This window comes from Kogia breviceps, chromosome 5, assembly GCF_026419965.1.
Source record: "Kogia breviceps isolate mKogBre1 chromosome 5, mKogBre1 haplotype 1, whole genome shotgun sequence".
Classification (NCBI taxonomy): domain Eukaryota; kingdom Metazoa; phylum Chordata; class Mammalia; order Artiodactyla; family Physeteridae; genus Kogia; species Kogia breviceps.
The window spans coordinates 92330753-92358027 of record NC_081314.1 but is presented as its reverse complement, the minus strand read 5'-3'; the positions used below and the strand labels follow the sequence as shown (position 1 = coordinate 92358027).

The window sequence follows — 27275 nt, the reverse complement described above, 5'->3', positions numbered from 1 at the left end:
GAGCTTGAAAAAACATTTTAAACAAAGAGAACAAAATGAGCAGTTGTGCATTGGTGAAGATATTCATGGTGATTTGAGAAAATTTTAGTAAGTATGTTCGGGTCAGAGGAGTGGGATTGTGTAGCAGAGAAGCAGGGATGAAGATTGGAAACTGCAGAATAAAGAGAGCCTTCAGGCCCAGTCTAAGGATTCTAAATGTTATACCTTAAGAGACGGGAGGGACCTAATTAAACCTTTTTTTAGGAAGGAAGTGACATAATTCATTCACCAAATGTTTATTGAGCACTTCCTATGTACCAGGTGCTCTTCTAGGTGCTAGAAATACAACAGTAAACCAAAGAGAAAAAAGAATCATGCTGTCATGGCATATCCATTTTGCTAATTGAAAGCACAAATGAATTTCTTCTAGCTCAGTTTTCTGTGGGGTTAGTTGACATATACTAAATTGTTCCATCAGTTCAAACACCATTCTTATTTCTGTGAAGAAATTCAAGAAAAAGGAAAGGACATTTGTTATCCTCAAAGAGTCTACAATCTAATATAGCACTAGTATTTGAGAGGTTGAAAGAGCACAGTCAAATAAATATATTTGTTTAAAAGCAGAAAAAATGCTACCTGGTCTGCTATCATACTAAGGGGATACAGTTTGGAAATTTCTGGAGAATCAAAAGACCTCCTTAAAAATAAGGCCCCATTACACTGGACCTCAGGACTGTTTTAGATCAATGGTTCTCACCAGGGTGATTTTGCCTCTGCCCCCCTCCCAGGGACATGTGCAGTGTCTGGGGACATTTTTGGGTTGCCAAAATGGGGGAAGGGACGGTGCTCCTAGCATCTGTTACGCGGAGGCTGAGGATGCTACAACATAAGACAGGACAAAGAATTATCAGGTCCAAAATGTCAATAGTGCTGAGGTTGAGAAACCCTGTTTTAGTTCCAGGCTCAGGTATAATAAGACTAGCTATTTCTCACTTTACAAAATCTGGACCTCTGTCAAGATAGTAACAAGATAATGTTTGAGAATAATTTTCAGTCTGATTTTTATGTGTCAAAAAAACATGTTAAACCAATGGCTGCTTATATCTAAGTGAAACTTATTTGTTTAGAATAACACTGAATTACAACTGAAAAATCTAAATCTCATTTTGGCAATCTGGAGGGTAATTGTGAAATCACATGATGACTGGCTGCCTCAGAAGCTGGTAGGATTCGCCCTTGTGTTCTTTTAAGAAAGGAAATGGGGTGGAACATGTCATGGAAACCAACTTCAAAAAGCTATAGTTTTGTTCTAAATTCTAAGATGTAGTGAACTATATAATTCAGTCATAATTATTAAGCTACAGATCTTGCTGCAAACATCCAATTCATATTCTTTTTTTTCCTCAATGAAAATATATTCTTGAAACAAACATAGAAAGTAATGGAAACAATGGAACCTTATAACTCACAGCCAACTTAAAGAGTTACCCAGGGAAGCCCAGCTCAATTCAACCTGAACTGGTGTTTTCTGAGTGCCAGCTGCATTTGCAGCACTGTCCTAGGAAAAGACAGGAGGCTGACAAGCTAAGTGGTGAGATGAGACAAGGCTGCATGGAGCCATAGAGACCCCAGACAAATCTAGGATGAGACAGTACTGGCGTAACTCCAACCTTCCATTGCCCTGAGCAGAGCCCTATGCCTTCTAATGCACTGGCCATGAATTGCCTCTAGACTACGTAGCCTCAGAGAGCAGAACCTCAGAAACCTCAGAGAGCATAGCCTCAGAAATGCCAGCCCTGACTGTAGCAGTCATCCAAGACCTTCTTTCATTCAACAAACACCGAGTGCTGACAACGAGCCAGGAATTTTTGAGGCGCTAGGATACAGTAATGAATGAGACAGGCAGGCCCCCTGCTGCACAGAGTTTACAATCTAGCCAGACCCACTTGCCTAGCCTCCCATTTCACTGGCCACCATGCCACAGACCTTTTGGCTTTGCCTCCTATTTTTGTGTACAACTCTTGGACCTGATGGCATTTACTTTTGATATTAAGCCCTCTCTAAAAACTTAGATAATCCTTACAGTCTGGATCTTTCTACTCCTGGAAGCTTTGAGTGAAATACCATATCCAGTCTGATTCTAACCATTGGCCAGCTCTCCAGGTGAGCACACCTGATCCTTGGCGAGTGGGGGGAATCAGAGAGGAAGGGTACAGACTGAAGGAAGTAGTTCCACAAGGGATGCAATGAAACTACTAATTTATGAGAAAGCATGTCAGAAATGGGTGGGAGATCAACCTGGAATTAGATGAGATTAGTCCAACACAAATACAGGAGAAGCAGATTAGATCAGTTGTAGATCTGGATATTCTAAAGTGAAGAGGGGGGTTCCAGAGAGACTCTGCAAGGCAATGAGAAGCCTATGTGATTTGTTTGTGATAGCAACTTCTGACACCTTCTCTGGTCATGCCATACCTGTCTTCAAGGGTCAGGACACCTCTGTTGCTGTCTTATAATTTCTGCCTTTATCATATGTATCCAAGCACCGAAAATTAAGAGAAGTAAATGAGTTCTGGGGACATGGAGAGTAGAATCAGGAAAGTTGCACAGGGGGTCTGGAAAGAAATATAGAGTCAAACAGAAGAAAGATGAGAGACAGATCTTCAAATAATGGTCTTGAGCAAAGACATAAAATAAAATGCATGCAGGACCTAGGAAGACAAGCAGGATGAGTGCTGACAGTGCTTGTTGGGAAGGGGGCTGCAAGTTGCTTAGGTGAGGTGGAACCAGGTGGAGGTGAGCTTAGGTTAATAGGCTATGGATTCGGACTGCAATCTGAACATCAACAAACATCCACTATGGCCTTTTGAGTATATAAAAAATGTAAGTAAAACAGAAGACCAAATGATGACGACCAGATGATATACATTTAAAGTGATAATGGTCTGAACTAGAATGGGCATATGTAGAAATTGAGAGTTCTGTGTATGACAGAAGCCTCAGCAGTGTTGTCTGCCTAAATGTGGGGGAATAAATAAAATATTTGTATAAAACTATCACACAAGGGCTTTCCAGGGTTTTTTTCTAGTTATTACCTAAAAATTTTTACCAACTGCCATGATTGTATTATAGTACTAAGCAATAATGTTAACAATGTTTGTTAATATTTGAGTGCCTCTGATGTGCCTGGCACTGTTCTAAACTAGTAAATGTATTATCTCATTTAACCCTCCCCAAAACACAATGGTATAAGTACTGTCATTATCCCCATTTTACAGATGAAGATACTGAAGCACAAAGAGGTTAATTAACTTGCCCAAAGTCATGCAGAAAGTGAAACAACCCAAACAGTCAGCTGCAAAGCCCAAGTCTTACTGCCCCTGAGAGTACATGATGGGTGCTCAATAAATGTTGTTAGACATTGAATAAATTCCCTCTAGTGTGAAGCTGGTATTGCTGCTATGAAAAGGTCAATATGACAGCTATGCCTATATTAATCTTTCCTTCTCTGGACCACTGCTTTCTGAGAAATGCTGCCTCCAGAAGTGGGGCTGTCATTTCCTCAGTTGGAAATAAATTGGAGAAAAAGACCCTCCTCAATTCGTTACCCCTTTTCCTCTCAACATCACTATACTATAATTCTTATTGCCCAGAGATATGTACAGAATCCATACAAAACTCCAGTGCTCTCCCTTGAATCCTAGGAAATTCTGGACATTACATCTTTCTCACCACCATTCACCTGGGATGCACTTTACAGGTTGTTAAAGAATTTCTCAATTTTTTTCACTCCTGTCACCCATAAGTCAAGGGTAGCCTCCTTGATGACTGATTTACCTTGGGTATGTGTTTATTCAGTTTTCCCCCTTTTGGCTGAGGTACGTCTGGGGAAAAGCTATTGGACGTCCTATTCAGTTCATTTCCTAATTATTGAGTGTCTGTGAACACACCACATGATGTGTGATGAGCTCTGTCCTGCCTACTGTCATCTTCCCCCAAAGGAGTCTTGCAAATCCTTTCTGGGCCAGTAATCCAGCAATATACATTGCCTTTAGTCCTTCAGTGAGCACATGTTCCCCAAACTATCTGCCTCCCAGGGGAAAACAGTTGTATGTAGAAATTAAGATTTCACACCACACATCTCCTTTATGTTGACCTGAGGATCAATATCTACCTTATCCTGACATTGGGGGTTGATGAGGCTGACATGGATGTGTTTAGATGTATTTGCTGACCTATATTCTTTTAAGTGCAATTTTCCAATCAGTGCCATTGTGGGTTTAAAGCCTCTTTGTGCTGCAGGTGAATTACTGGAGTACAATTACACACTTGTCAAGGAGACTGGGTAGTTATGTCGATAAATGCTATGTCAATAGAATGGAAGGCCAAGTGAAAATATTGCTATTTGAGAAAATAAGTTAAATTTTCAAGTTGAATTTTACATAAGAATAGGCAAAGTCTTAGAAAATTGAGCTTGATGAACTCGATCACTATGACAGCAGCAGCCTGAACTTGCAAATAAATTTTACCTCTGTTTTTAGTTGAATAAATAAACTGAACTGGGTAAATTAGAAAAAAATAATTTTCTTTTGCCCCATCATTCTCTGTCCAAATGAGCTCTGTTGAATTTCTGCCTAACCTCTGAAAGAAATTTTAGGTAATTTTTTTCCTTGGCTTTTTTGGTGACTTTCATATAATAAATATTATCTGGTCCCTTTCAGCCACAAGAACAGATTTGTGTCAATAATTTAAAAAGCTTGTCAATGTAATGTCAAAATTGCAAAAGTTAATTCAGTTCAAAACTTCTCTCCCTCCTTCCCACCAAGTGGTCTACCTCAGCTGTGGAAGCTTGGGATGTGAGGTTATGTCCTTCATGTCTGAGGTGGGGGGTGGGTAAGGGACAGACATGGGAGATGTCTTTGAGATTTCCTGGCTCCATCCTGTTCTCCACTCCTAGTTGTTGGCTTGACTCTCTTTGGAGATCATGAAATGGGGAAAAAAAAGGAGGGATAGGTAAGGAAAGACCTTCCTTGTCAGGCTGACTGTAATCTGACTTAAGTGCCCTAAGGCTGGGGAAAATAAAAATTGCCATCTTGACCTCATGGGGCACTTTAGCAGATTTCAGAAATCTGTGACTCACCTGTCCCCTTGATGAGCCATGCTTCTCTTTCGTTCTTCTGTGTTCCTCCCCTCCCTGCCTATTAGCTTCTGGGGGTTTGTCAGCTTGGGAGCTTTTTTGTTCCTCTTAGTATTTTTTTCCTGGGTGAGATTTCTTTTTGTGGCATTCTGTTTTGTCTGGGAAAACATGTACCTTGGCCTCCTGTTTGGGGAAGTGCTCTTCTTCCCCAGTATGGCCATATCTCTCTTCTCTATGCCCATTTAGCACTGCTACTTAAGCATAGGCTCCCAAGGTAGCCTCTTTAGCCTGAGTAGGGCACTAGTCCCCTTTGTCCCAAACACCAGGACACACAGGTCAAGAGCTCTGAGTGATCTCTTGAACCCACACTTCACTTGGACTAAGCTAAGGGAGCATATTCTTCTTTCCCTCTTCCATGAAAAGGGACTTGACTCACAGCACCCCAACTTTCTCCAAAGAAATCCTCACCAGGGCTGCTTTCATCCCCTGACATAGCATTGAGGTGGATGATGGACCAGAACTGATGAACCCATTCTACTCTATCTTCACATGTCCTTTATAAGTGGTCTAAAACTCTACTTTAGAAGTGAGAATGACTTGCCCTGTAGTATCATTCTTAGCCTTTGGGACCTCACCTAAAATGGAGGTACAAAGAGTCCCATTTGAAAATTCTACTCTGCATTATCCATTAAAATTAAAAGAAATTCAGTGACACCAGCAACAACAAAAAAGAAATTAGGAAAACAACCTCATTCACAATAGCATCAAAAAAGAGTAAAGTACTGAGGGATCAATCTGAGCAAGAAAGTGAAATATCTGTACACTGAAAAATATAAAACATTGATGAAAGAAATTGTAAGACATGCAAACATGTGAAAAGACATCCAATGTTCATGGATTGGAATAATTAATATTTTTAAATTGTCCACACTACTCAAAGCAATATACAGATTCAATTCAGTCAGTCCCTATCAAAATTGCAATGGCATTTTTCACAGAAATAGAAAAAACAACCCTAAAATTAATATTCACAGAAGACACTAAATAGCCAAAGCAATGTTGAGAAAGAAGAACAGAGTTGGAGTTATCACACTTTCTGACTTCTCACTATACTACAAAGATGTAGTAATCAAAATAGTATGGTACATGCATAAACAGACATGTAGGCCAATGGAACAGAATAGAGAACCCAGAAATAAACCCAAGCAAATATGGTCAACTAATTTTCAACAAAGGCACCAAGAATACACACTGAGAAAGGATAGTCTCTTCAATAAATGGTGCTTAGGAAACTGGATATCCACAGGCAAAAGAATGAAATTGAACCCTTTTCTTATACCATACACAAAAATCACCTCAAAATAGATTAAAATTTTAAATATAAGACCTGAAACTAAAACTCCTAGACAAAAACATAGGGAGAAAGCTCCTTGACATCAATTGGTCTCAGCAATGACTTTTTTGATATGACACCAAAAGTTCAGGCAACAAAAGCAAAAACAAGTGTACTACATCAAACTAAAAAAAAATTTCTGCACAGCAAAGGCAACAATCAATAAAATACAAAACAATCTATGAATTGGGAGAAAATAATTGTAAATCATATATCTGGTAAGGGGTTAATATCCAAAATATATAAGGAATTTATTCAATTCAATGGCAAAACAAGAAACCACCTGCTAAAAAATGGACAAAAGACCTGAACAGACATTTTCCAAAGAAGACATACAAATGGCCAAAAGGTATATGTAAAGGTGCTCAACATCACTAATCATTAGGGCAATGCAAATCAAAACCACAATGAAATATCACCTCACACCTGTTAGAATGGCTATCATCCAAAAAATTAAAGATAAGTGTTGGCAAGGATATGGAGAAAAGAGAACCCTTGTACACTGTTGATGGGAGTGTAAATTGATGAAGCCTTTAATAGAAAACAGTATGAAAAACATGGAAAATGGTTTTCGAAGTTCCTCAAAAATTTAAATGTAGAATTATGATTTGATCCAGCAACCTCTCTATTTGGTATATATAGAAAGGAAATGAAAGCCACCTGTAAGGGATATCTGTGCTCCCATATTCACTACACTATTCACAGTAGCCAAGATATGGAAACAGCCTAAGTTCCCATTGATAAAAAATATATATATTTGTGTGTGTGTGTGTGTGTGTATGTATGTTATTTGACCTTAAAAAAGGAGATCCTACGATATGCAACAACATGGATGAACGTGGCGGACATTATGCTAAGTGAAATAATGTAGACACAGAAAAAGAACTACATGATCTCACTTATATGTGAAATCTAAAAAGAGTCAAATACATGGAAGCAAAGAGTAGAATGATAGTTACCAGGGGTGGGGAGGTAGAGGAAATATTGGTCAAAGTGTACAAAGTTGGAGTTAAGTAGGATTAGTAAGTCTAGAGATCAAATGTATAACATGATGACTATAGTTAATAATACTGTATTGAATATTGGAAATTTGCTAAGAGTAGATTTCACATGCTCTCATCACACACACACACAAAAGTAACCATGTGAAAAGAGACAACATGTTAACGGGCTGAGTATAGTAATCACTTCACTATGTATATGTATATCAAATCATCATGTGTATACATATACAATTTTATTTTAAAAATTAAAAGATTTGTAAGTAAAATAAAATAAATTCATTGAAAATGAAGCAAACATGATGAGGTGATGGTTTACCCACTGAGATGGTCCACAGAAAGCTATAGTTCTTGGCAATGGTGTGATGGATTGACAAGTAATAAACAGAGTTCTAAAAACATGGCCAAGGTGAGGATGCTTGAAGAAAATGGGGAAAGACAAGAGAAAGAAGAAAAGGAAGAGTGTTAGCATGGGTACTGCCTTATTTAATGGGTTATTAAAAGCAGCAGAGGAGACTTGGCATGTAAAACACCAGGTAATATAGTACCTGGTTCATAGTGTCAAAATGTTACTTTTTATTATTAGTTCCATTAAATCCCTTTGGGAACATGGTAGGAACCCAAGGTAGGAAATAAAGTGGTTGGGAAATTAACCAGTTTGTCTTTGTTTAAATCGTTTGGGGTGTGTGTGTGTGTGCTTTAATAAAAACAAAAAAAAACTAGAATTATGTGTCTACTTCTACTAGAGATGGATTCAGATGTAAATGAAACCCCCCATGATCATGGTCTTATGAGTGGAGGAGGAACATGGGCAGTGAGAAAAAGCAGATATCTATAAAGTTGACCTGAAAGGTCACATGTTATATCCAATTTATTATATTCCCACTATTCTACTCTCCCCCTTGCTCACTGGGCTTCACCCAAATCTGCCTCTTTGCTGTTCCTCCAACATGACCCAGGTGTTCCCACCTCAGGACCTTTTCACTCATTCCCTCTGCCTGGAAATTCTTCCCCCCAAAATCCACATGGCTCACACCTCATCTTCTCCCAGTCTTTGTTCAAATTTCACCTTCTCAATGTGGGGCTTTCCATGACCAACTCATTTTAAACTGTAACACCCTCTATCTCACTTCCTGTCCCCTTTCCCTGTTTTATTTTTATCCTTAGTGTCTTTTAACATCTTGTATAATTTACTCATCTGGCTTTTCCCCACAAGAAGGTAAATCCCATGAGGGCAGGATTTTTGGGTCTGATTTGTCTACTGATGTCTCTCCATCGCCTAGAACAGTGATAGCACATGGTTCTCAATAAGTATTGATAACTCCATAAACATTTGGGGGTGGGGTAAGGATATTTTCTAAAGTACAAAGAAGAAAGTGATTAACAAGGGAAGAGTTTTAGAAAGAGCCGAAGGCTCCCTAAAGAAAAAGGCACCTGGTCACGGCCCAAAGACTGGGTAGTCTCATGACAGGAAACTAAGAGGTGATGATGAGAGAGAGGAGAGAGGAGAAAAGCAGAGGATATAAAGGCCTTCTGTTTTCAGTGGCTGTGTGTTAGGGACCATGACTGAGCTCTTCCACGGCTAAACCTTGGTTCTCAAAGATTTCCCCCCAATTAATCTGCCTTGGGCTCTCTAGCGTTTCCTTCCATGCTGTTAACAAGGCTAACTATACTTTTATTTTTAATTTAAAAAAAAATTTTATTTTATTGAAGTATAGTTGTTTTACAATGTTGTGTTAATTTCTACTATACATCAAAGTGATCCAGTTATACATAAATATACATTCTTTTTCATATTCTTTTTCCATTATGGTGTATCACAGGATATTGAATGCAAATGAACTTATCTACAAAACAGAAACAGACTCACAGGCATAGAGAATAGACTTGTGGGTGCCAATGGGGAGGGGGACTGGGGGAGGGGTGGATTGGGAGTTTGGGACTAGCAGATGCAAACTATTATGTATCATGGATAGACAACAAGGTACTACGGTATAGCACGATGAACTATATTCAATAGCCTGTGATAAACCATAAAGCCTAACTACACTCTAAGGCTACCAGAGTGGATTGAATATAATCTTTGGTGTAAGACAGACTTGGGTTCAATTCTTATCTCTGCCACCTACTAGCTCTGTTACCCAGGGCAAGTTATTTCACTTCTCTAATACTGTTTTCTTATATTAAAAAAAACCAGAAGTAATATTTTCTAGTTCACATGGTTATTAAGAGTATGAAATGTAAAAATGCATAAAGAGCAACTCTAAAGCTAAGGCTCACACAGTCCAGTCCAAGAAGTAGGCCGGGATCAAAAGAAGAGTCCAGTGAGCAAAATTAATCTTGAAATAAATCAATACTTTTACTTGTATTTTTTAATTCCTTGAAGGAGGAAGCAATGGCCAAATCAATATTTCTTTTTTGTTGTTCTCATTACCATTTTATCCTTTATTCTCCACTTACATCACAACTGCTCACCTGTCTTTTTTATTTGGTACATAGTAGTCGATGTTAAATAATTAAATTGTTTGGAAAATATTTCAGTATTTTCCCAAAATTAATCCACATGGGGCCTCTAGCATTTCCCTGCCTTTCCCTCTTTGGCAGTGAGAGGGATGGGTCACTGGGAAGATGGCAGGAGTCCAGGTTAAGAGATTGGGTTTTGCTTCCTAATGTCACAGGAGCCAACCAGAATTAGCTCTTATAGAACATGTCTCTGTTTCGTCCATCCAACTCAGAACTGTCTTCTGAGTTGATTGGAGCTGTCTTCTGACTTCATTGAATTTCTAGTGATAAAGGGGTAATTTTTAACATTAGTGAAAAAGATTTTAAGTTTTAATAGAAATGGGCTTCAAAAGGTTTCAAATCTCATCTAACCTCATGGCAGTTTATGAATTAATATAGCAAGCCATTTTGTACTAAGCAGTGTTTTCCTCTAAACCCCTTCTTCTTTCTTGGAAACCAAGGCTCATTATTTTGTACCTCTGGACATGTACAAGGTTAAATAACAATAAACATTCAAACTGAAGAAGAAATAAACAACCAGCAAACAAAGCAAACAACTGCCTATCACTGGGTTTGGCATATTACTTGCCTACATAGTATTTCATAATATAAAACCAACTATTGAATGCTGAAGAGGTTTTGCCATATTGTGTGTGTAAACATAACCTTAAAACAGAAAAGACAAAAAGAAGGATGGCTTATTCACATACTGAAATATGTAATACAAATCTTTTAAAGACTTGACTGAAAGGAATATGAAGGCAAGTCTTTTAAAATGCTGTACTTGATGTCAAGAGATTGGCAGATACATATGTCCTCTTATAGTTACAGAATCTCTAGGTCAGGCTCTAGGAAGGGATTGCTTTCAGAAACAGAAGTAAAACAAAAGAAAACAGCTCAGAGAAACAAGCAGCGTTGGCTGCCACCAGCGTGCCACACTTTGATCACTGTTCTGCTGCTGCTGAGGCCATGGATGTGCACTGTGACAACACTCAGTTCAGTTCAACACACAGAACAAACACTTCTGAGGGCTTGTAAAGGCCCAGCCCTGGAATAGACAAGTACCACACATGACTAATACTAAACCACAGTGTGTAGACCACCCCAGGGCCTTTGCACTTGCCATGTCCTCTACCTTAAAGCTCCCACAGCCCCTCCCCTGCCTCCATTCTCCCTCTACATTCCTCAGGTCAGCCTTCCTGGGACTCTGACTAGGCCTTCTCTCCTTCAAATGTTCTCATGTTTGGATTGGTTTATGTGATTCTCTGGTTAATGTCCATATCCTCCATGAACTCCAGGGAAGCTAATCATTGTGTCCCCAGTGCCAAGTACAATGCCTGCAAGATAGAGGCTCCCAAATGCTTGGTCAATAAATGAAAGAATGTAGGCAGGGAGTAGCAAGAGATAACAATGTTGAGATTGTTAGAGGTTGTGTCATGTAATGCCAAGAGGCCTTGACGTTGAACCATCGTGTAAAGCTATCTCTAGCTGGCTTCAGCTCTGACTTCCGCATGATGGACAAAATCCCAGATTAAAGGGATCATTTTTTCAATAACCTATGCAACTTGGCACAGACCCTTAGGCCAAGACCAAAACAAAATTCAGCTAGAGACAAATAAGACTGAAATGACCTTGGGCTCCCTCAAGATAGTGATAGCTGTCATTGATGCTTTTGTTCCCAGAAGCTATGGCACTGATTCAGCCCTCAATAAACTCCACAGGCCTGCCTGTGAGAGGAAGTGTAGGGCTGTTATCTAAACTAGGCAAAAGACACAGTGAGGCAAAGATCAAGGCAGTATGCATGCCCGAGGCAGTGTTCCTCTTCATGGTCCAGGAACGACTCCCTAGATGGAATCAAGCAAATGAATTCTTCCCCTGCAGTAAATCTGCAGTAAGCAAGGATTTATGTCACATTATTTTCTGACCTCTAGAAGAGAACATTTAATCAGTCCTTTTAATACAAATGAAATTCCCAGTTATCATACTTCATCAGGATTCCAGTGAATCCTGCTAGAATTAAATCATATGTTACTAATCAGTGCTAGCACCCAGTGTGGGCAATTGGAAAATGTCTGTTCCTTCTCAGTAAAAAGTATTTTCAAAGGTGGCTGGCAGTTGCATATTAGACTGAGACTTCTAGGTGATGGTGGTAGCTCACAAATAAATACAAAGTTCTCTGATTTTTGCTTCCTTGTTCTTTTTCTTCATTATCATCATCACCATTGTTATAATATATCACCACTGTAAAACCATTCCTTTCTGCTTTCACTTACTAAGTCACTTGGTTAATACTGTGAAGGTCAGTTCTCCCAGTGAGAGGAAGAAAGTCGGGGAGGGAGGAAGAATGAATGATGCTGGCCCATGGGAAGGGAGATAAGAGATGAGACTATGACTGACAATGAAAGCCACACTTTCTCTTATACAGGGAACAGAGTTCCAGAGTAAAGGGATGATTCTTTCTTTTATCCTTCTGAGAATTGTTTAAAACGTGGATAATCTTTCTTCTTTTTCCCTTCCCCTCATTTCCTCTTTCACCTTTTCTTCCTATATTAATTAGTAGGAGTACATCATATCTCTCAGTATCCCACAGTATCCAATGATTACTTACGGCTAGTTTTCTTCTACGCATTTTTTTACTTTGTCTTGTACTGTTACAAGGTAAACTTACAAAATTTTAAAAATAGATAACTGAAGAAATTACTGCAAAGAGCGACAAAGATAAAGCCATCTCGATGAGAGAAAGAAATTCAAATTCACTCTGTGATCCATAGGTTCTCTTTTTTTTTTTAACATCTTTATTGGAGTATAACTATTTTACAGTGGTGTGTTAGTTTCTGCTTTACAACAAAGTGTATCAGTTATACATATACATATGTTCCCATAACTCTTCCCTCTTGCGTTTCCCTCCCTCCCACCCTCCCTATCCCACCCCTCTAGGTGGTCACAAAGCACAGAGCTGATATCCCTGTGCTATGCGGCTGCTTCCCACTAGCTATCTATTTTACATTTGGTAGTGTATATATGTCCATGCCACTCTCTCACTTCGTCACAGCTTACCCTTCCCCCTCCCCATATCCTCAGGTCCATGCTCTAGTAAGTCTGTGTTTTATTCCCGTCCTACCACTAATCTCTTCATGACAATTTTTTTTCTTAGATTCCATATATATGTGTTAGCATATGGTATTTGTTTTTCTCCTTCTGACTTACTTCACTCTGTATGACAGACTCCAGGTCTATCCACCTCATTACAAATAACTCAGTTTCATTTCTTTTTATGGCTGAGTAATATTCCATTGTATATATGTGCCACATCTTCTTTATCCATTCATCTGTTGATGGACATAGGTTCTTAAAATCGTAATGAGCCAGTTGCAGAGGAGAAGCACAGCTGCTCTTGATGCAGAGACTTCCTGGGCCTTCCTCTAGAGGGCGTGGTGGAGCACAGCCAGCCAAATGCTCACAGGGCGTGAACAGCGGCTGACCTCCTTGCTGTTCGACCGCCGGCCAGGGTGGGCCAGTGGGAGAACGCCAGGGCTCAATTCCCTAAGAGCAGTTCTGGGGTGTCCAGGAATGTGATCCCAATGCTCAGTTTGAGACAGTCTGAGCTTGCCCTACAGCTACTTCATGTATCCTGCCGCCAGTCTTTTGGTGCATTTTTTCCTGCCGTTTGTCTTGATGAACAGTAGGAGGCAGTGAGCTGGAAGTTACAGTGACTGCACGAGAATCTGAGCCACGGGGGCTCAGTGAGGTGAAAGAGGAGAGCTGCAGGTGACTCTGCCAGTAGGCATCAGTATGCCATCAGAGAGCTAATGCCCAGCACGCTGCCGTTCTCTTCACCCCAGACAGCCCTTTTCTGGGATTGGTTACCTGGAATCAGAGTCCTTCTAAAAAGAACAAGGAAAGTGGGTCAATGGTAGAACTCATCAGGAGATTCGTCTATTGCTATGATATGCTTGTGTTTTCAGCACCTGAGCTAAACTGCAGATGACCTGTTGTATAGCTTCTAAGATTGCTTTTTAGTGCATTTTTTAGGCATTCTTCTATGAGAATTCATACAAGTGATGATTTCTCAATCATCACAGTCACCCTATAGAAAAGTACTGTTATTTTAGATGCAAGGAATACAAGAAAGAGAGACAGGTCAATAGACTTTATCAAGATCATACATTTAACTTAGAACTAAGTGAGGCTTCAGCTCACGGTATCTGGCTCTGGAATTCATGCTTTTAATAGCTAAGCTACACTGTTTTTGCACATCTCCAAGTGGTTTGCAAATCTGTCTCCTAGGCTTTGTATGCAAGTCTAACGCAATGGCTTCCTAGCAGTTAAGAGCTAGAAGGGAATCTGTCTTCTTGGAAGCATTTGACTGCACTGACCCAGCGTTTGGCACACAGCGCTCACTCACAAATATTTGCTGAATTGGACTGACTGGCCCTGCGTCTGGAAACCCTCCATCACCTTGGCTTCTCTAAGCCATAGCCCCTGGCTTTCATCCTGCCTCCCTGGGGTCCTCCTTTTCAATCTCCTTTTCTCCTGCCAGTACCTCACATGGAAGTGGTCCTCATTGTTCCATGCTAGGCCCTCTTCTGCCGGGACCCATCTTCTTTGGTGCTCTCAGTTACTCCAATTACTGTCTTCATGCTGATGTCTCACAAATACTCATTTGCAGCCTAATTTTACTCCTAAGATTCAGACTCACATGCTCAACCCTCTGGAATTGAATGTCTCATATGCACTCAGAGTCAATCTGTCCAAAATTTATTTCATCTTTGTGCCTCTTGCCCTTCCAAAGCTATTTTTTCTGTTTATTTTCTCAGATAATGATGCCTTGATCCAAAAATCTGCCCAAGCTGGAAAACTGGAAGTTATTTTGACTTCTCTCTCTTCCTAATTTCCTACATTCAGCCATTTACCAAGCCTGTAGAGCCCACACTTGAAACCTGTCCACTTCTCTTCTTGCCCACAGCCTTCACGCTATAGTCCAGGCCACCCTTCACTTACCCTGGGGTCAGAGCATCTGTTAAGGACTAGTTGGATATTATTCCTCCGTGGAATCTTAAGGATGTAGCTTCTTCTTACTTCTCTATCCTCATCCCTTTTCTTCTCACAGAGTGCCTTCAACATTCTGATTGGGCTTCAATTCTCTCCCACCTTTTCTGCCCACACTGCTTGGAACGTTCTGCTCCTTGCTTGCCCTCTTTCTCCAACTTGTCTGGCTAATTCTTGTCACCCTCCAAGCCTAGTTGGTACGTCACTTCCTCCAGAAAGCCTTCACTGAGCTCACATGTCTTGGTTATGTGTTCCTCCTCTGGAATCCCACAGCACAGTGCATTTTCTCTACCATAGTACTTATCTTCTACTGCAATTCTCTTTATACTATTTGTGAGGGAAGGAAAACAAACCACAGTAACAACAAATTCCAACATTTCATTTTGTTCATTTATACTTGACATAATACAAATGTATTTATCCTAACAGAAAGAACCAATAAAAGGACAAGCAAGTAGCTAAGTGCCCTGTTCTGTAACCCATGCTGTGGCAGCTCTATCACGTTTAAGTTGTGACTTCCAAGTCACTCTATGTCATAATACCTGGATAGTACATGAGGAAAGATCATGGAGGATCATATGTGGGATATTTTATAGGACAAGCCTTGAAGTGACAACCATCACTCCCACTCAGAGTCCATTGCCTGGCACTTGGTACATGGCCACCATACCTAACTGCACAGGAGGCTAGGAAGTGTAGTTTCTCTGTGCCAGAAAGAAGAGGACTGGGTTTGGTGGTCAACCAGTAATCTGCCATATTGACCTTTATTCTCACTAAATTGTATACTCCATAAGGACAGGGGCAAAAACTCTCATTCTCTGCACTTTGTCTCCAATACTAGTACATAGTGGGAACTCGATAAGTATTTGTTGGATAAATGAAGCTGTGCATATCCTGTCTTTAAAACACTCTTTTCTGCCCATCCTGCTGCTGGCTGCCCATTTTTGTTCCTCATACAGCATCATGTGAGGCAGCCTATAACACATCTCCCCGTATCTAACTGTATTCATGGAGCTGGTGTGTAGTATGTCTTTGGTGTTCATTGGTAGGCTACATTGTAAAACGACTGTTGTTGGTCATCTCTTGTGTGAGCTTCTTATGAACCACAATGCCATTTATTTATGTATCTTATATATACTTCTTTCAGAGATTTGATTACCCATGTTTTCTGTTTCATGCCCTTTCCCAGAATTGAGGTACCTGGGAAGTTGCCAGGCTATTCACCACTAACTAAAGCTTGAGGGTGAATGAGCATATTGGCTGCCATACTGTAAGGATATTGTTGAGAAAATTGTACACATTTCACAGTATCTTTTTCATAAAGACTGGGGAGAAAATTTTTTAATCACAATAAAAAGAATAGCTGTGTTTCTCTTAAAAATTGACTGTATTTATCTTATAATGTTCATCAATGGCATAACATACACTTTTATATATATATATTTATAGATATTTGATTTTTTTAAAATTTTATTTATTTTTGGCTGCGTTGGGTCTTTGTTGCTGTATGTGGGTTTTTTCTAGTTGTGGCGAGCAAGGGCTACTCTTCGTTGCAGTGTGCGGGCTTCTCATTGCAGAGGCTTCTCTTTTTGCAGAGCACGGGCTCTAGGTGTGCAGGCTTCAGTAGTTGCAGCACGTGGGCTCAGTAGTTGTGGCTCATGGGCTCTAGAGCACAGGCTCAGTAGTTGTGGCGCACGGGCTTAGTTGCTCCGCAGCATGTGGGATCTTCCCTAACCAGGGATTGAACCCGTGTCCCCTGCACTGGCAGGCAGATTCTAAACCACTGCACCACCAGGGAAGTCCAATGGCATAACATATACTTTTTATTTCTTAGCATTGTTGCTAGAAAGTTCTGACCAAATGTGCAGTCCATATCTACGAAGAGAACACTACATCAAGAAACGCATTTTATGTAATATCCCCAGTCAGGTTTCAACAAAACTCAACATTCTTTTTCTAACTTTTATTTTTCCTTGCCCTTGTTTTCTCTTTCTATCCACTTCTTTTATCTTCTTGCACTTGCATATTTATGTAAGCCACCATGAACGTGTTTTGGAACAAAGGAGAACTACATATAAATAAAAAATCTATTAAAGATTTGTCTTCGCTAGAGACATAAACATGTTTCAGTGTGCTGTGCTAGGGTATTTTTCTTCTTCAATCTACCTTGCTTTATATCCAGAGATATTTTCAAATGAATATGAGTTAGTCTTTCATTTGGGGGGGAAGGGAGGGAGGAGGAGAATGGGAAATATAATGGCTTATAAAGATGGAAATGATTTTGAAAGCTAAGAATTGAAGTAAATATGAAACCATGTTTAGTATGTGAAAATATTATATGCAGTTGTGAAGATTCACTACAAGATAAGTTCCATGAGGGTGAGGACCTTGTCTTCATTGTTCATTGCATGTCAAATAGTCTTGCACACAATAGACGCTAAAACAATATATTTTGAAAGTGTGAATATTGGGTGTGTAACCACAAGCATAGAACTTTCTTGAACTCCGTTTCATAATTTATAAAATCAATCCATTAGAGTATGTATTCACTAAGATTCTTTCCAGCTCTTAACACTCCATGCTCTACGTGCCGCCCTTGTTAAGCACAGTGGCATATTTAAACGTGTGAAAGTAAATACCTATGACAATTTGGGAATTTTTTTTCAAAGTAGGTTATCCAGCTCCATCTTCAACAGCCCTTGTAGATGTGACTACATGGACTCCAAACGTCACCCCTCCAAGTGCTCAAAAAGCGTATAGCAAGGCTTTCCTCACGTGACTCAAAAGAGGCAACACAACACTACAGCTATGATAATATTGAGGTTTGGGCAAAATGCTATCTTTTTTCATTTGATGTTCATATTTTGCTTTTAAGTTACTCTGTGGCAAGTTATAATCTCTATATTGATATGGCAGTCACTGTAATCTTAAAAATATGGGTTGGTGATTTGTTATTATATTGTATTTTTCATTTGTCATGGGATTTTTAAGGTAATATTAAAGTAATCTTGACAATACTCCCAGTGATCTGAGTTGGTGACAAGAACAGAAAAAGAAAGAAAATCAGTGACAAGTTGGCATTAAACATAAACTACAGACTTTTGCTTATTATGCCAGCTAGTGTTCCTGTGTAGCAAAGCATATTGTCAATTTCAGATTTCCCCAAAGTCATATAGTTTAAAAATTCAGCACATGGAAGTAAAATTAAATTACAGCCTTATAAGAAAGTGGAATTCTGAAAATTTTGTCTTTCAGCCAGCAAATACGACCTGACTACCCGAGGCTTCAACTACTCCTGGACCTCCAATGGGAAAGATGCCAAATACTGTAAGTGTAACTCTGAGTCCCTTGGAGTACTCTGGGCCTCATTCATTTACCCAGCACATATATTGAACAGCTACTCTGCGCTTTGTTTATAATCATATTAACAAATATTTACAAGGCATTGACAATGTTTAAAGCATTGTTGTAGCTGCTAGAGATATATCTGTAAACAAAACAGACCTAAGTTCCAAAATCTGGTGGAAGAGAGACAGACAAATAGTGATAAATGATACAGAAAAAATAAAGCAGAGAAGGGAGACAGTGAGAATCAAGGGTGAGGGGGCACTGCCCTTCTAAATAGAGTGGTCTTGAAAGGCCTTACTGAGGAAGGCAACATCTGAGTAAAGTGGAGATAAAAAAGCAAACTGTCAGTAGATCTGGGGAAAGAGGGAACTAGCTAGAATATGCATGTCACTAAAAAAAAACAAAGCAAAACGGAAAAGAGAGAGCCCAGTGTGAGGCACAGAAATGGTTTGTTACTTGTCATCTGACCAGGTAGCAGCAGGGTCTGCTGATGCTGCTTTAGCAGGTATTGACAGGATTTGAAAAAGAAATATACTGCCTCTTAGTGGTACAAGACAAAGATCAGCATGTTGGGAAGCAGCAAAGGATGTGGCTAAAGCGAAGAGAAACCTGGATGCCACAGGTGCAGGACTTCTGAATTTAACTCCCGGGCCCTTTGCCACAGAGTAAATGTGTATGTCCCTTTTAAAAAGCATTTAAGTTGTACATTGAAAACCTCTAAAAGTCTTTTATACCCGCTGGCTCAGTCATCTCACTGCTGGGAACTTGTCCTTAGGAAATAAATCAAAGAGAGAAAAGGAACCTGTGCAATATTGCTCTTTGAGCATAATTTATTTATTTTATCTCTTTTATGGACCTCAGGTTCACAGTTTTAGATTAATCACAATCTTTAATTCATGACACAGTTTCATTCTTAGTCTGAGCATGACGCTCTATAATTTAATGTAACACATTTCTCTCAACAAATACGCTGATAATATAATAGACACCCATGAACTCAGTACCCAAATACAGGAATGAAAAGGCAGTATCAGAAGAGAGAGCACACGAAGAGATCCATAAGGCAGTGTAACTTAGATGTATGTCAAAGGTGGCATGCAGAGTACTGTAAAAAGAAGAGACTGTTCAGCAAGTGGACCCAGGAACATTGATTTTTTATAAGAAAAACATGTTAAAATGCACTCCCACCATGCACAGTACACAAAAATAAACTCCATGTAGTTTAAGATATTTGTGTCAAAAAGCTAAATATTAAAACGTAATAAAATTAGGGTGAACTTCTTCCTGGCTTTGGGGTAAGAAAGGGCTTAAAGAAGAGACATAAGGCACTAGTCATAAAAACAATTGAAAAATTAGAATACAATAATATTAAGAAAAATTTTTTCATCAAAGACTCCTTAAAGACAGTTTAAAAAAAGGCAAACTATAATCTGGGAGAAGATATTTGCCACACATATTTGAAAAAGGCTCAATAATACATAGTTAGCAAAGGTTCAAAACTTTATATCAAGAATATATAAAGAATGCCTACAAACCAAGTTTTAAAAAGACAAAAAGCAGTAGGAAATGAACAAATAGGCACATCACAAAAGATGAAACACAAGTAGCTAGAAAACATCTAGAGATTCTCAGCCTGTCTAACAATCAGGACATGCCAGTGAAGACTAAATTCAGGAAGTCATTTTACACATAATCAACTTGCAAAAATTAACAAGTCTGGAATTGCCAAATGTTATGTAGGATGTAGATCAATACAATTTGTTATATGTTGCTGGTGAGGGTATTAATTGGTACCATCTCTTTCCACTACTTAGGCATTATGTTTTATAGCTGAAGAGTTTCATAGCAGACAATTCAACACTTCTACTCCTAGATAAATACCCCCAAAAAACCAATTTATTACATGTGTCCAGGACATATGTACACAAATGTTGGGGGGAAAACACTGCTCATAATAACAAAAAACCTGTAAATTATCTAAATGGTCATAGTTAGGAGGGTGGATAAATAAACTGTAATATAGTCATATCATAAAATACTATGGAACAATGAAAAATGAGTGAATGGCAGCCACGTATGACAGCATGAATGAATCTTAATAACACTGTATTGAGTCAAAAAAGTAAATGCCAAGTGACAATATATGGAATGATATTTTAAAGTAAATTTTATTTTTTAAAATTTAAAATTTTTAAAAAATTTTTACTGAAATAAAGTTTATTTATAATGTTATATTAGCTTCAGGTGTATAGCAAAGTGATTCAGTTATATGTATATATAAATATATATTCTTTTTTTACATGCATATTTTTTAGGAGATATTGAGTATAGTCCCCTGTGCTATTCAGTAGGTTCTTGTTGGTTATCTATTTTACATATAGTAGTGTGTATATTTTAATCCCAAACACTTAATTTATCCCTCCCCTCTCCTCCCCTTTGGTAACCATAGTTTGTTTTCTACATCTGTAAGTCTATTTCTGTTTTGTAAATAAGTTCATTAGTATCATTGTTTTAGATTCCACATATAAGCTATATCATATATGTTTGTCTTTCTCTGATGTTTGGCTGGCTTGCTTCACTTAGTATGATAATCTCTAGGATTAAAAGCAAGTACAACCAAACACTATATGGCTTAGACATAATAAGTGATAAAAATTTAAAATATATATAAGTAAGTGAATAATAGACAACATTCAGAACAGCGTTTGCTTTTGAATGGGCATACAAGGGATGGGATGGGGAATAAATATTTATAGTGTTATTTATAATAATTCCAGAATCTGTGTGTATGAGTTGGGGGTAGGATGAGATAATAACTCAATGGATATTATGAAGCCAAACAAAACAATAGCCAAAATATACTAAGCTACATAGAAAAGGGTAGAAGCTGGGAATTTTTTACCAATCAGATATTAATTGATAATAAAAAGCATTAGACTGGGGATGAAAGTTCATACTTAATAGATTAACATTTATCCTATGTTGAACATAAAATTGATGTTAACATAAAGTTGAGTTGTTTATAATAAACTATGCTGAAACTCTATCTACACTAGTTGTCACCCTTTATTCTTGATACTATAATACAAGAAAGTTCATGAGAGTGTTTTTTTGTTTGTTTACCTGTATCCACAGTGCCTGAGATAGTACATGGTATTGAGTTGGTGCTCAACAAATATTGTTGAATCAATAAGTGAATTAATACTTCTTGGTTACAGGGAAGGTAGATCATGTAACAATGGGGATAAAAATTTATTGGACAACGTTATAGGAAAAAGCTGAACTCCAACTTAAATTTATGCTATGATTGCATGTAAATTATCCCATATTTTAATTAGCATCTGATGTTTTCCTTTGTTTATTTGAATTATTTGATTGTCTATTGAAATTATACTAGAATGTAAGATACACAAGAACAGGGACCTAAACCTTTTTCTGTTGTTCACTGTAGTAGTCTAACATCTGTAATAGTGGCAGGCAACAGTAGGTGCTCAGCAAATATTTGTCGAATGATTGAAAAGGTATGTGTACATTTGGGCAAGGAAGAAAACACACACACATACACAGTGAAAAGAAATGATCTGTTTAATTGAAAGTTTTGAGCTTTTTATTTATTTGTTTTATTTAAATTGTTATTACAATAGCATGTGTGCCCGGAATAAAATCCTTTTTATCCCATGCATCACATCAATATGAAGCATAGAGGCCACCCAAGGTACTTTTTGCCCCAGAAATTAGAAAATTGAAAGGGTCTTGCTTGAAAGTGCTTCCTAATTTACACAAGTATATTCTTGGTCTTTTCAATAGATTTCATAATGAAATGAACTATTGTAATCCTTCACATTTTCTGTCCTTCCCCACTTGAAAACTTCATCTATCCTCAGACATCTCTTTATCATTCTTACCATAAAAATAGCCTTAGAAATTGTGAAATCTAGGAAGGGACTCTAAAAACCCAACAAACAATTTTTTTTCCTGGCAGTGAAAACCCACATTTTTATTTATGCAAGAAGATCTTGTTAACCATTTGCCATTTTTCATCCATAAACTTAGAGAAAAAATTCCCCACAGTGAGTTGCTCTATTTATAATCATTCACAAAAACACATTAGGATCCAACAAGTTAATATTGATTGCTCAGTCCCAAACTGTTTTTGAAACATGTTTCTACTCATTGGATTGGACTGCAATATGACATCCAATATTAGATGATGCATTTGGCAAGATTCGTGTCAGGCATTGGTAATGGAATTTTTTTTTTCCAATATGTTTATTTCAATAGATTTATGAAATGTTCAGAGGGAAAAAAAGAATGATAATGGATGGATTTCTAGTGAAATAAACCCACTAGCAGTGTTTTTAGGGCCCTTGCTATTTATGAACACATTCTATGGGATATTTGCTTATACGTGCATTTTGTATAGCTCATGTGTATTTGGATGTCACAAGAAGGTTCTGAGTACATTGCATTTACAATAAATTTATTAGTGTATGTTTTAATATATTCTTTTTTTGTTGTTATTTTGTTATTTATTAACTTGAAGAGGTCTTGGCTGCGATTCAAGAATGTTGGAATCTAATCCTAGTTCAGCTTCCATATTTCCTACAGTCTAGAACAGTAATGCATATTTTACTGTAACCATCTATGAAATGGTGATACCAAATCTAAACTTCTGAATACCCAGAATGTATGAGCTTAATAACATCCTGGGACACATTTTCATCCTGACGCAGGTGATCAGGCCATGGAGCAGAAAATTGAAGCTTAATTACCTTTTTCTTTCTGGTTTTTCCTGCCATCCATCTGGCCCAGTGGAGCCTAAAGCCACATTGAAATCAGTTTGTCTAAGTTAGGCAAGCAGAAAAATGATATGAGTCTCCATGGGTCCCTAAGCCTCCAATTTATTCCATTACTAAAATCATCAAGTTCACTGTCACCACATGTGCGCACAAACACACACACACATACACACAGGCCTCAGACTACCTCTTATCGATCTCACATGAGGTCTCTATTCTGTTCTTTGACCTTGCATCCCATATTCTTCAAAATTTACATATTCTTCTTAAATCTTACAAGTGCATTTCTTATCCTGTCCCTGGTCCTGGCTGTTTCTCCTCAAGTTCCTGGTAGTTGTGCCTAATAACTTCATAACAACCCCTTCTACTTTCCATAGGCAGAGGGTGATGGAGAAGCTAGAGTTGAGGAGTTGAGGGTCGATGGCAGGGACACAGCAATGCCAAGACCTACAACGATGCTGGGCCCTGTGTCAGGCTGCGCCATAATCACTTCAGTCCCTCTGTTCCCTGTTGGCCAGGATGCTGATTCTCTAAACTCACCATTCTTATCTTCAAATTCTAAAATCTTATATGTCTCAGATCACATCTCTTTCCATTTTCCTTTTATCTAAAACACTGTTCTGCTCCCATTCTGTCACCTAATTCCTCATTAGCTCAGCCTCAAATTAAAGATTTATTCCTCTGATTTAAAATTCTATCCTCCGTTAAAATACCAATTTCTGGCGGCTCCATGTTCTTCACAGTTAGTACACAAGCCCCACACTTTCAAAGCTCGTAAATGTCATCTTTGTTAGGAAGAGCATAAGGGGGTCCCATTTATGGACTAAGTGATCATGGCAAGAGTGGACGCAGTAGCTGGTGCCAGTATTTGCATCCTGATGGAAAAGGTGATGCTGACCCAGTATATATTCCCCTTGAAGAAAAAGTTGGGACAGAAGACTGAGATCAGTGAGATCTCTGTGTCCAAGCCCTGCATCTATGATTATTGCTTGCCACCCTATGCCTTTGTTCTAGGACAAAATTAAGGGCAGAACTCAGAGTGTCTTAAGGAAGATTGGTTACTCAATGTAAAGTCTGTACAAATAAAAGTCATGCCAGAATTTTATTATTATTTTATTTTATTATTTTTTAAGATGTTGGGGGTAGGAGTTTATTAATTATTAATTATTTATTTTGGCTGTGTTGGGTCTTCATTTCTGTGCTAGGGCTTTCTCTAGTTGTGGCAAGCGGGGGCCACTCTTCATCGCAGTGTGCGGGCCTCTCACTATCGCGGCCTCTCGTTGCGGAGCACAGGCTCCAGATGTGCAGGCTCAGTAGTTGTGGCTCACGGGCTTAGCTGTTCCGCGGCATGAGGGATCCTCCCAGACCAGGGCTCGAACCCGTGTCCCCTGCATTAGCAGGCAGATTCTCAACCACTGCGCCACCAGGGAAACCCCATGACAGAATTTTAGAAAAGTTAAGTTTGCCTCAAGAACCCTATAAGAGTACCAGAAATTATCTGTGATGTTGTCAAAAAAGGAGCTGCCAAACCAGATAATTATGGACTTTTATATGACAGTAAGGATTTTCCTACAAAGGGAAAGATGCCTAACATGTCATAATATTATTGAGAACTGTAAGCTGGTTACAAATGAATGTCAAAAACTGTTATTACAACTCAAGAAAAAAGACAATGCTATCGAAGTTGATCTTGTTTTCACCATAGAAGTACCCTTTTATGGTAGAATGGTATGCTAAGTTAACAGAGTCTCTTTGTCGAATAACCTTTATCAAAAGCTAAATTTAAAGGAATTGTGGAAGAAACTGATGTTATGCTAAAGGAGGGATATAATTCTGTTATTTTTTTAACAGATTTTGAAAAATCTTAAAGCCAAAATCAGAGAAATAACTCCCTAGTTTTCCAAAGTGGATTTTGTAATTCAATTTTATCACACATATTTTGAGATCTTTTTATACTTGAAAAGTTTTCAGAAGGCCAACAAGAAATTTTATGAAATGGTCAAATAATTTACATGATTTTAAGTTGAGTATTGCCATTTTTACAATTTGGATGGATCATGCTGATGGTATTACCATCTCCTGAAATTGTATTATGTTTGGTTTTCTTGTTTGGAGAAAATCAAAATTGACCAGAAGAGACTGGCACTCTGTATTTAATGAAAAAACTGTTGGTGTCCACATGTAACTGATCATTACAAGTGTTCTATATTGACTCGCTGATAATAAACATAAAATAGAAAATCTTTTTTTAAATACCCATTTCTCTCAAGGTGATAGCACTTGTTAAACCATTCATATCTTAGCATAAATTAATTTATCATATCCTTTCTTGCAAACAGACTATGAAGAGATAAGAAATAAAGGCATCAGGGCCCTAAAAGTATGAAGTAAAGGAGACACCATATTGGGCAAAAAATCCATAAGGTTATCCAGAACAAACTGCCTTCTTCATAATTTTACCTAAATCCAGGCCTGGTTCCAGTTTCTTTTTAGTTGGTTTTGCTCTTTGTCAATCAAACTCCTGGCTTAATGGCCTAAACATTAAAAATTCGCATTAAAAAAGTACCCAGTCCATTGTCATCTATAGACCTTGGCATTCTGTCTAGAACAAAAAGTATCAAGATCACATGTACAGGGTCATAGAACTATATTGAAGATAAGAACACCTCCCTGACCTAGACAAGCTCAAAATAGCTATATACAAAATCACCCTAACCTGGGGGGTGACCCCAAGTGGAGCAGCTATCACAGACTGTCCTGTGAGCAATCCCCAGAAAGCAGTGACTTTCAGCTCTTCCAAAGGGCCTGGTAACATACCTTTGTCTGCAGCTGTAACTTCCACTGGCATCTAGAGAGAAACCAAGAAAGGGTCAGGCTAAGGGGGGTTCTAATGTTTGTTTTATTTTATTTTGGTTTTGCTTATTGTTTTGGTCTTGACACAAAATAAAGCATTCAGCTGGGAAAATCATGTATACTAATGTTTTAAATAAATGAGCATAATGTTTTTCTACTGACTATAACCATATACTACTGTAGTTATTTTACTTTACATTCATTATAGGCATGTTATCAGGTAGAGATATGTGGAGTCTGCCAAGAAGTGGAACTTTCTTGCCACAGTTGGAGAGCTAAACAAAATGAGTTGATATGTCTATTTCAAAGGCCATATGTGCTGCTGGAATTTGCTGCCATCCACTCAAGGGGAAGGTTTGCCTCTGAATGTATAAAAAGGACTCACCCAGCAGCTAACAAGTCCTGTAACCACAGGGGTCTGATTATTCACTGTTGATACTTCAGTTTTCATGGTCAAACAATAATATCAGCTTACCCTTCAGACTATACTACAAAGCTACAGTAATCAAGACAGTATGGTACTGGCACAAAAACTGAAATATAGATCAATGGAACAGGATAGAAAGCCCAGAGATAAACCCATGCACATATGGTCACCTTATCTTTGATAAAGGAGGCAAGAATATACAGTGGAGAAAAGACAGCCTCTTCAATAAGTGGTGCTGGGAAAACTGGACGGGTACATGTAAAAGGATGAAATTAGAACACTCCCTAACACCATACACAAAAATAAACTCAAAATGGATTAAAGACCTAAATATAAGGCCAGACACTATTAAACTCTTAGAGGAAAACATAGGCAGAACACTCCATGACATAAATCACAGCAAGATCCTTTTTGACCCACCTCCTAGAGAAATGGAAATAGAAACAAAAATAAACAAATGGGAGCTGATAAAGCTTAAAAGCTTTTGCACAGCAAAGGAGACCATAAACAAGACGAGAAGACACCCCTCAGAATGGGCGAAAATATTTGCAAATGAAGCAACTGACAAAGGATTAATCTCCAAGATTTACAAGCAGCTTATGCAGCTCAATATCAAAAAAATGGGCAGAAGACCTAAATAGACATTTCTCCAAAGAAGATATACAGATTGCCAACAAACACATGAAAGAATGCTCAACATCATTAATTATTAGATAGATGCAAATCAAAACTACAATGAGATATCATCTTACACCAGTCAGAATGGCCATGATCAAAAAATCTACAA

The 27275-nt window shown here is 38.3% G+C and overlaps 1 protein-coding gene and 1 pseudogene across 1 annotated transcript in view; both read left to right on the top strand.

Annotated features, from left to right (window-relative positions):
• The window catches only part of CD96 (CD96 molecule), a 73811-nt gene extending 50634 nt beyond the window's left edge, over positions 1-23177 (top strand). Inside the window, 3 exon segments of the mRNA XM_067033510.1 lie at positions 17734-17815; positions 18321-18388; positions 23143-23177. Of these exon segments, the coding sequence (XP_066889611.1) occupies positions 17734-17815; positions 18321-18388; positions 23143-23177 (185 nt within the window).
• Positions 23178-24026: 849 nt separating this feature from the next.
• Positions 24027-25076, top strand: LOC131756859 (cytosolic 5'-nucleotidase 3A-like; annotated as a pseudogene).
• The last annotated feature ends 2199 nt before the right edge of the window (positions 25077-27275 follow it).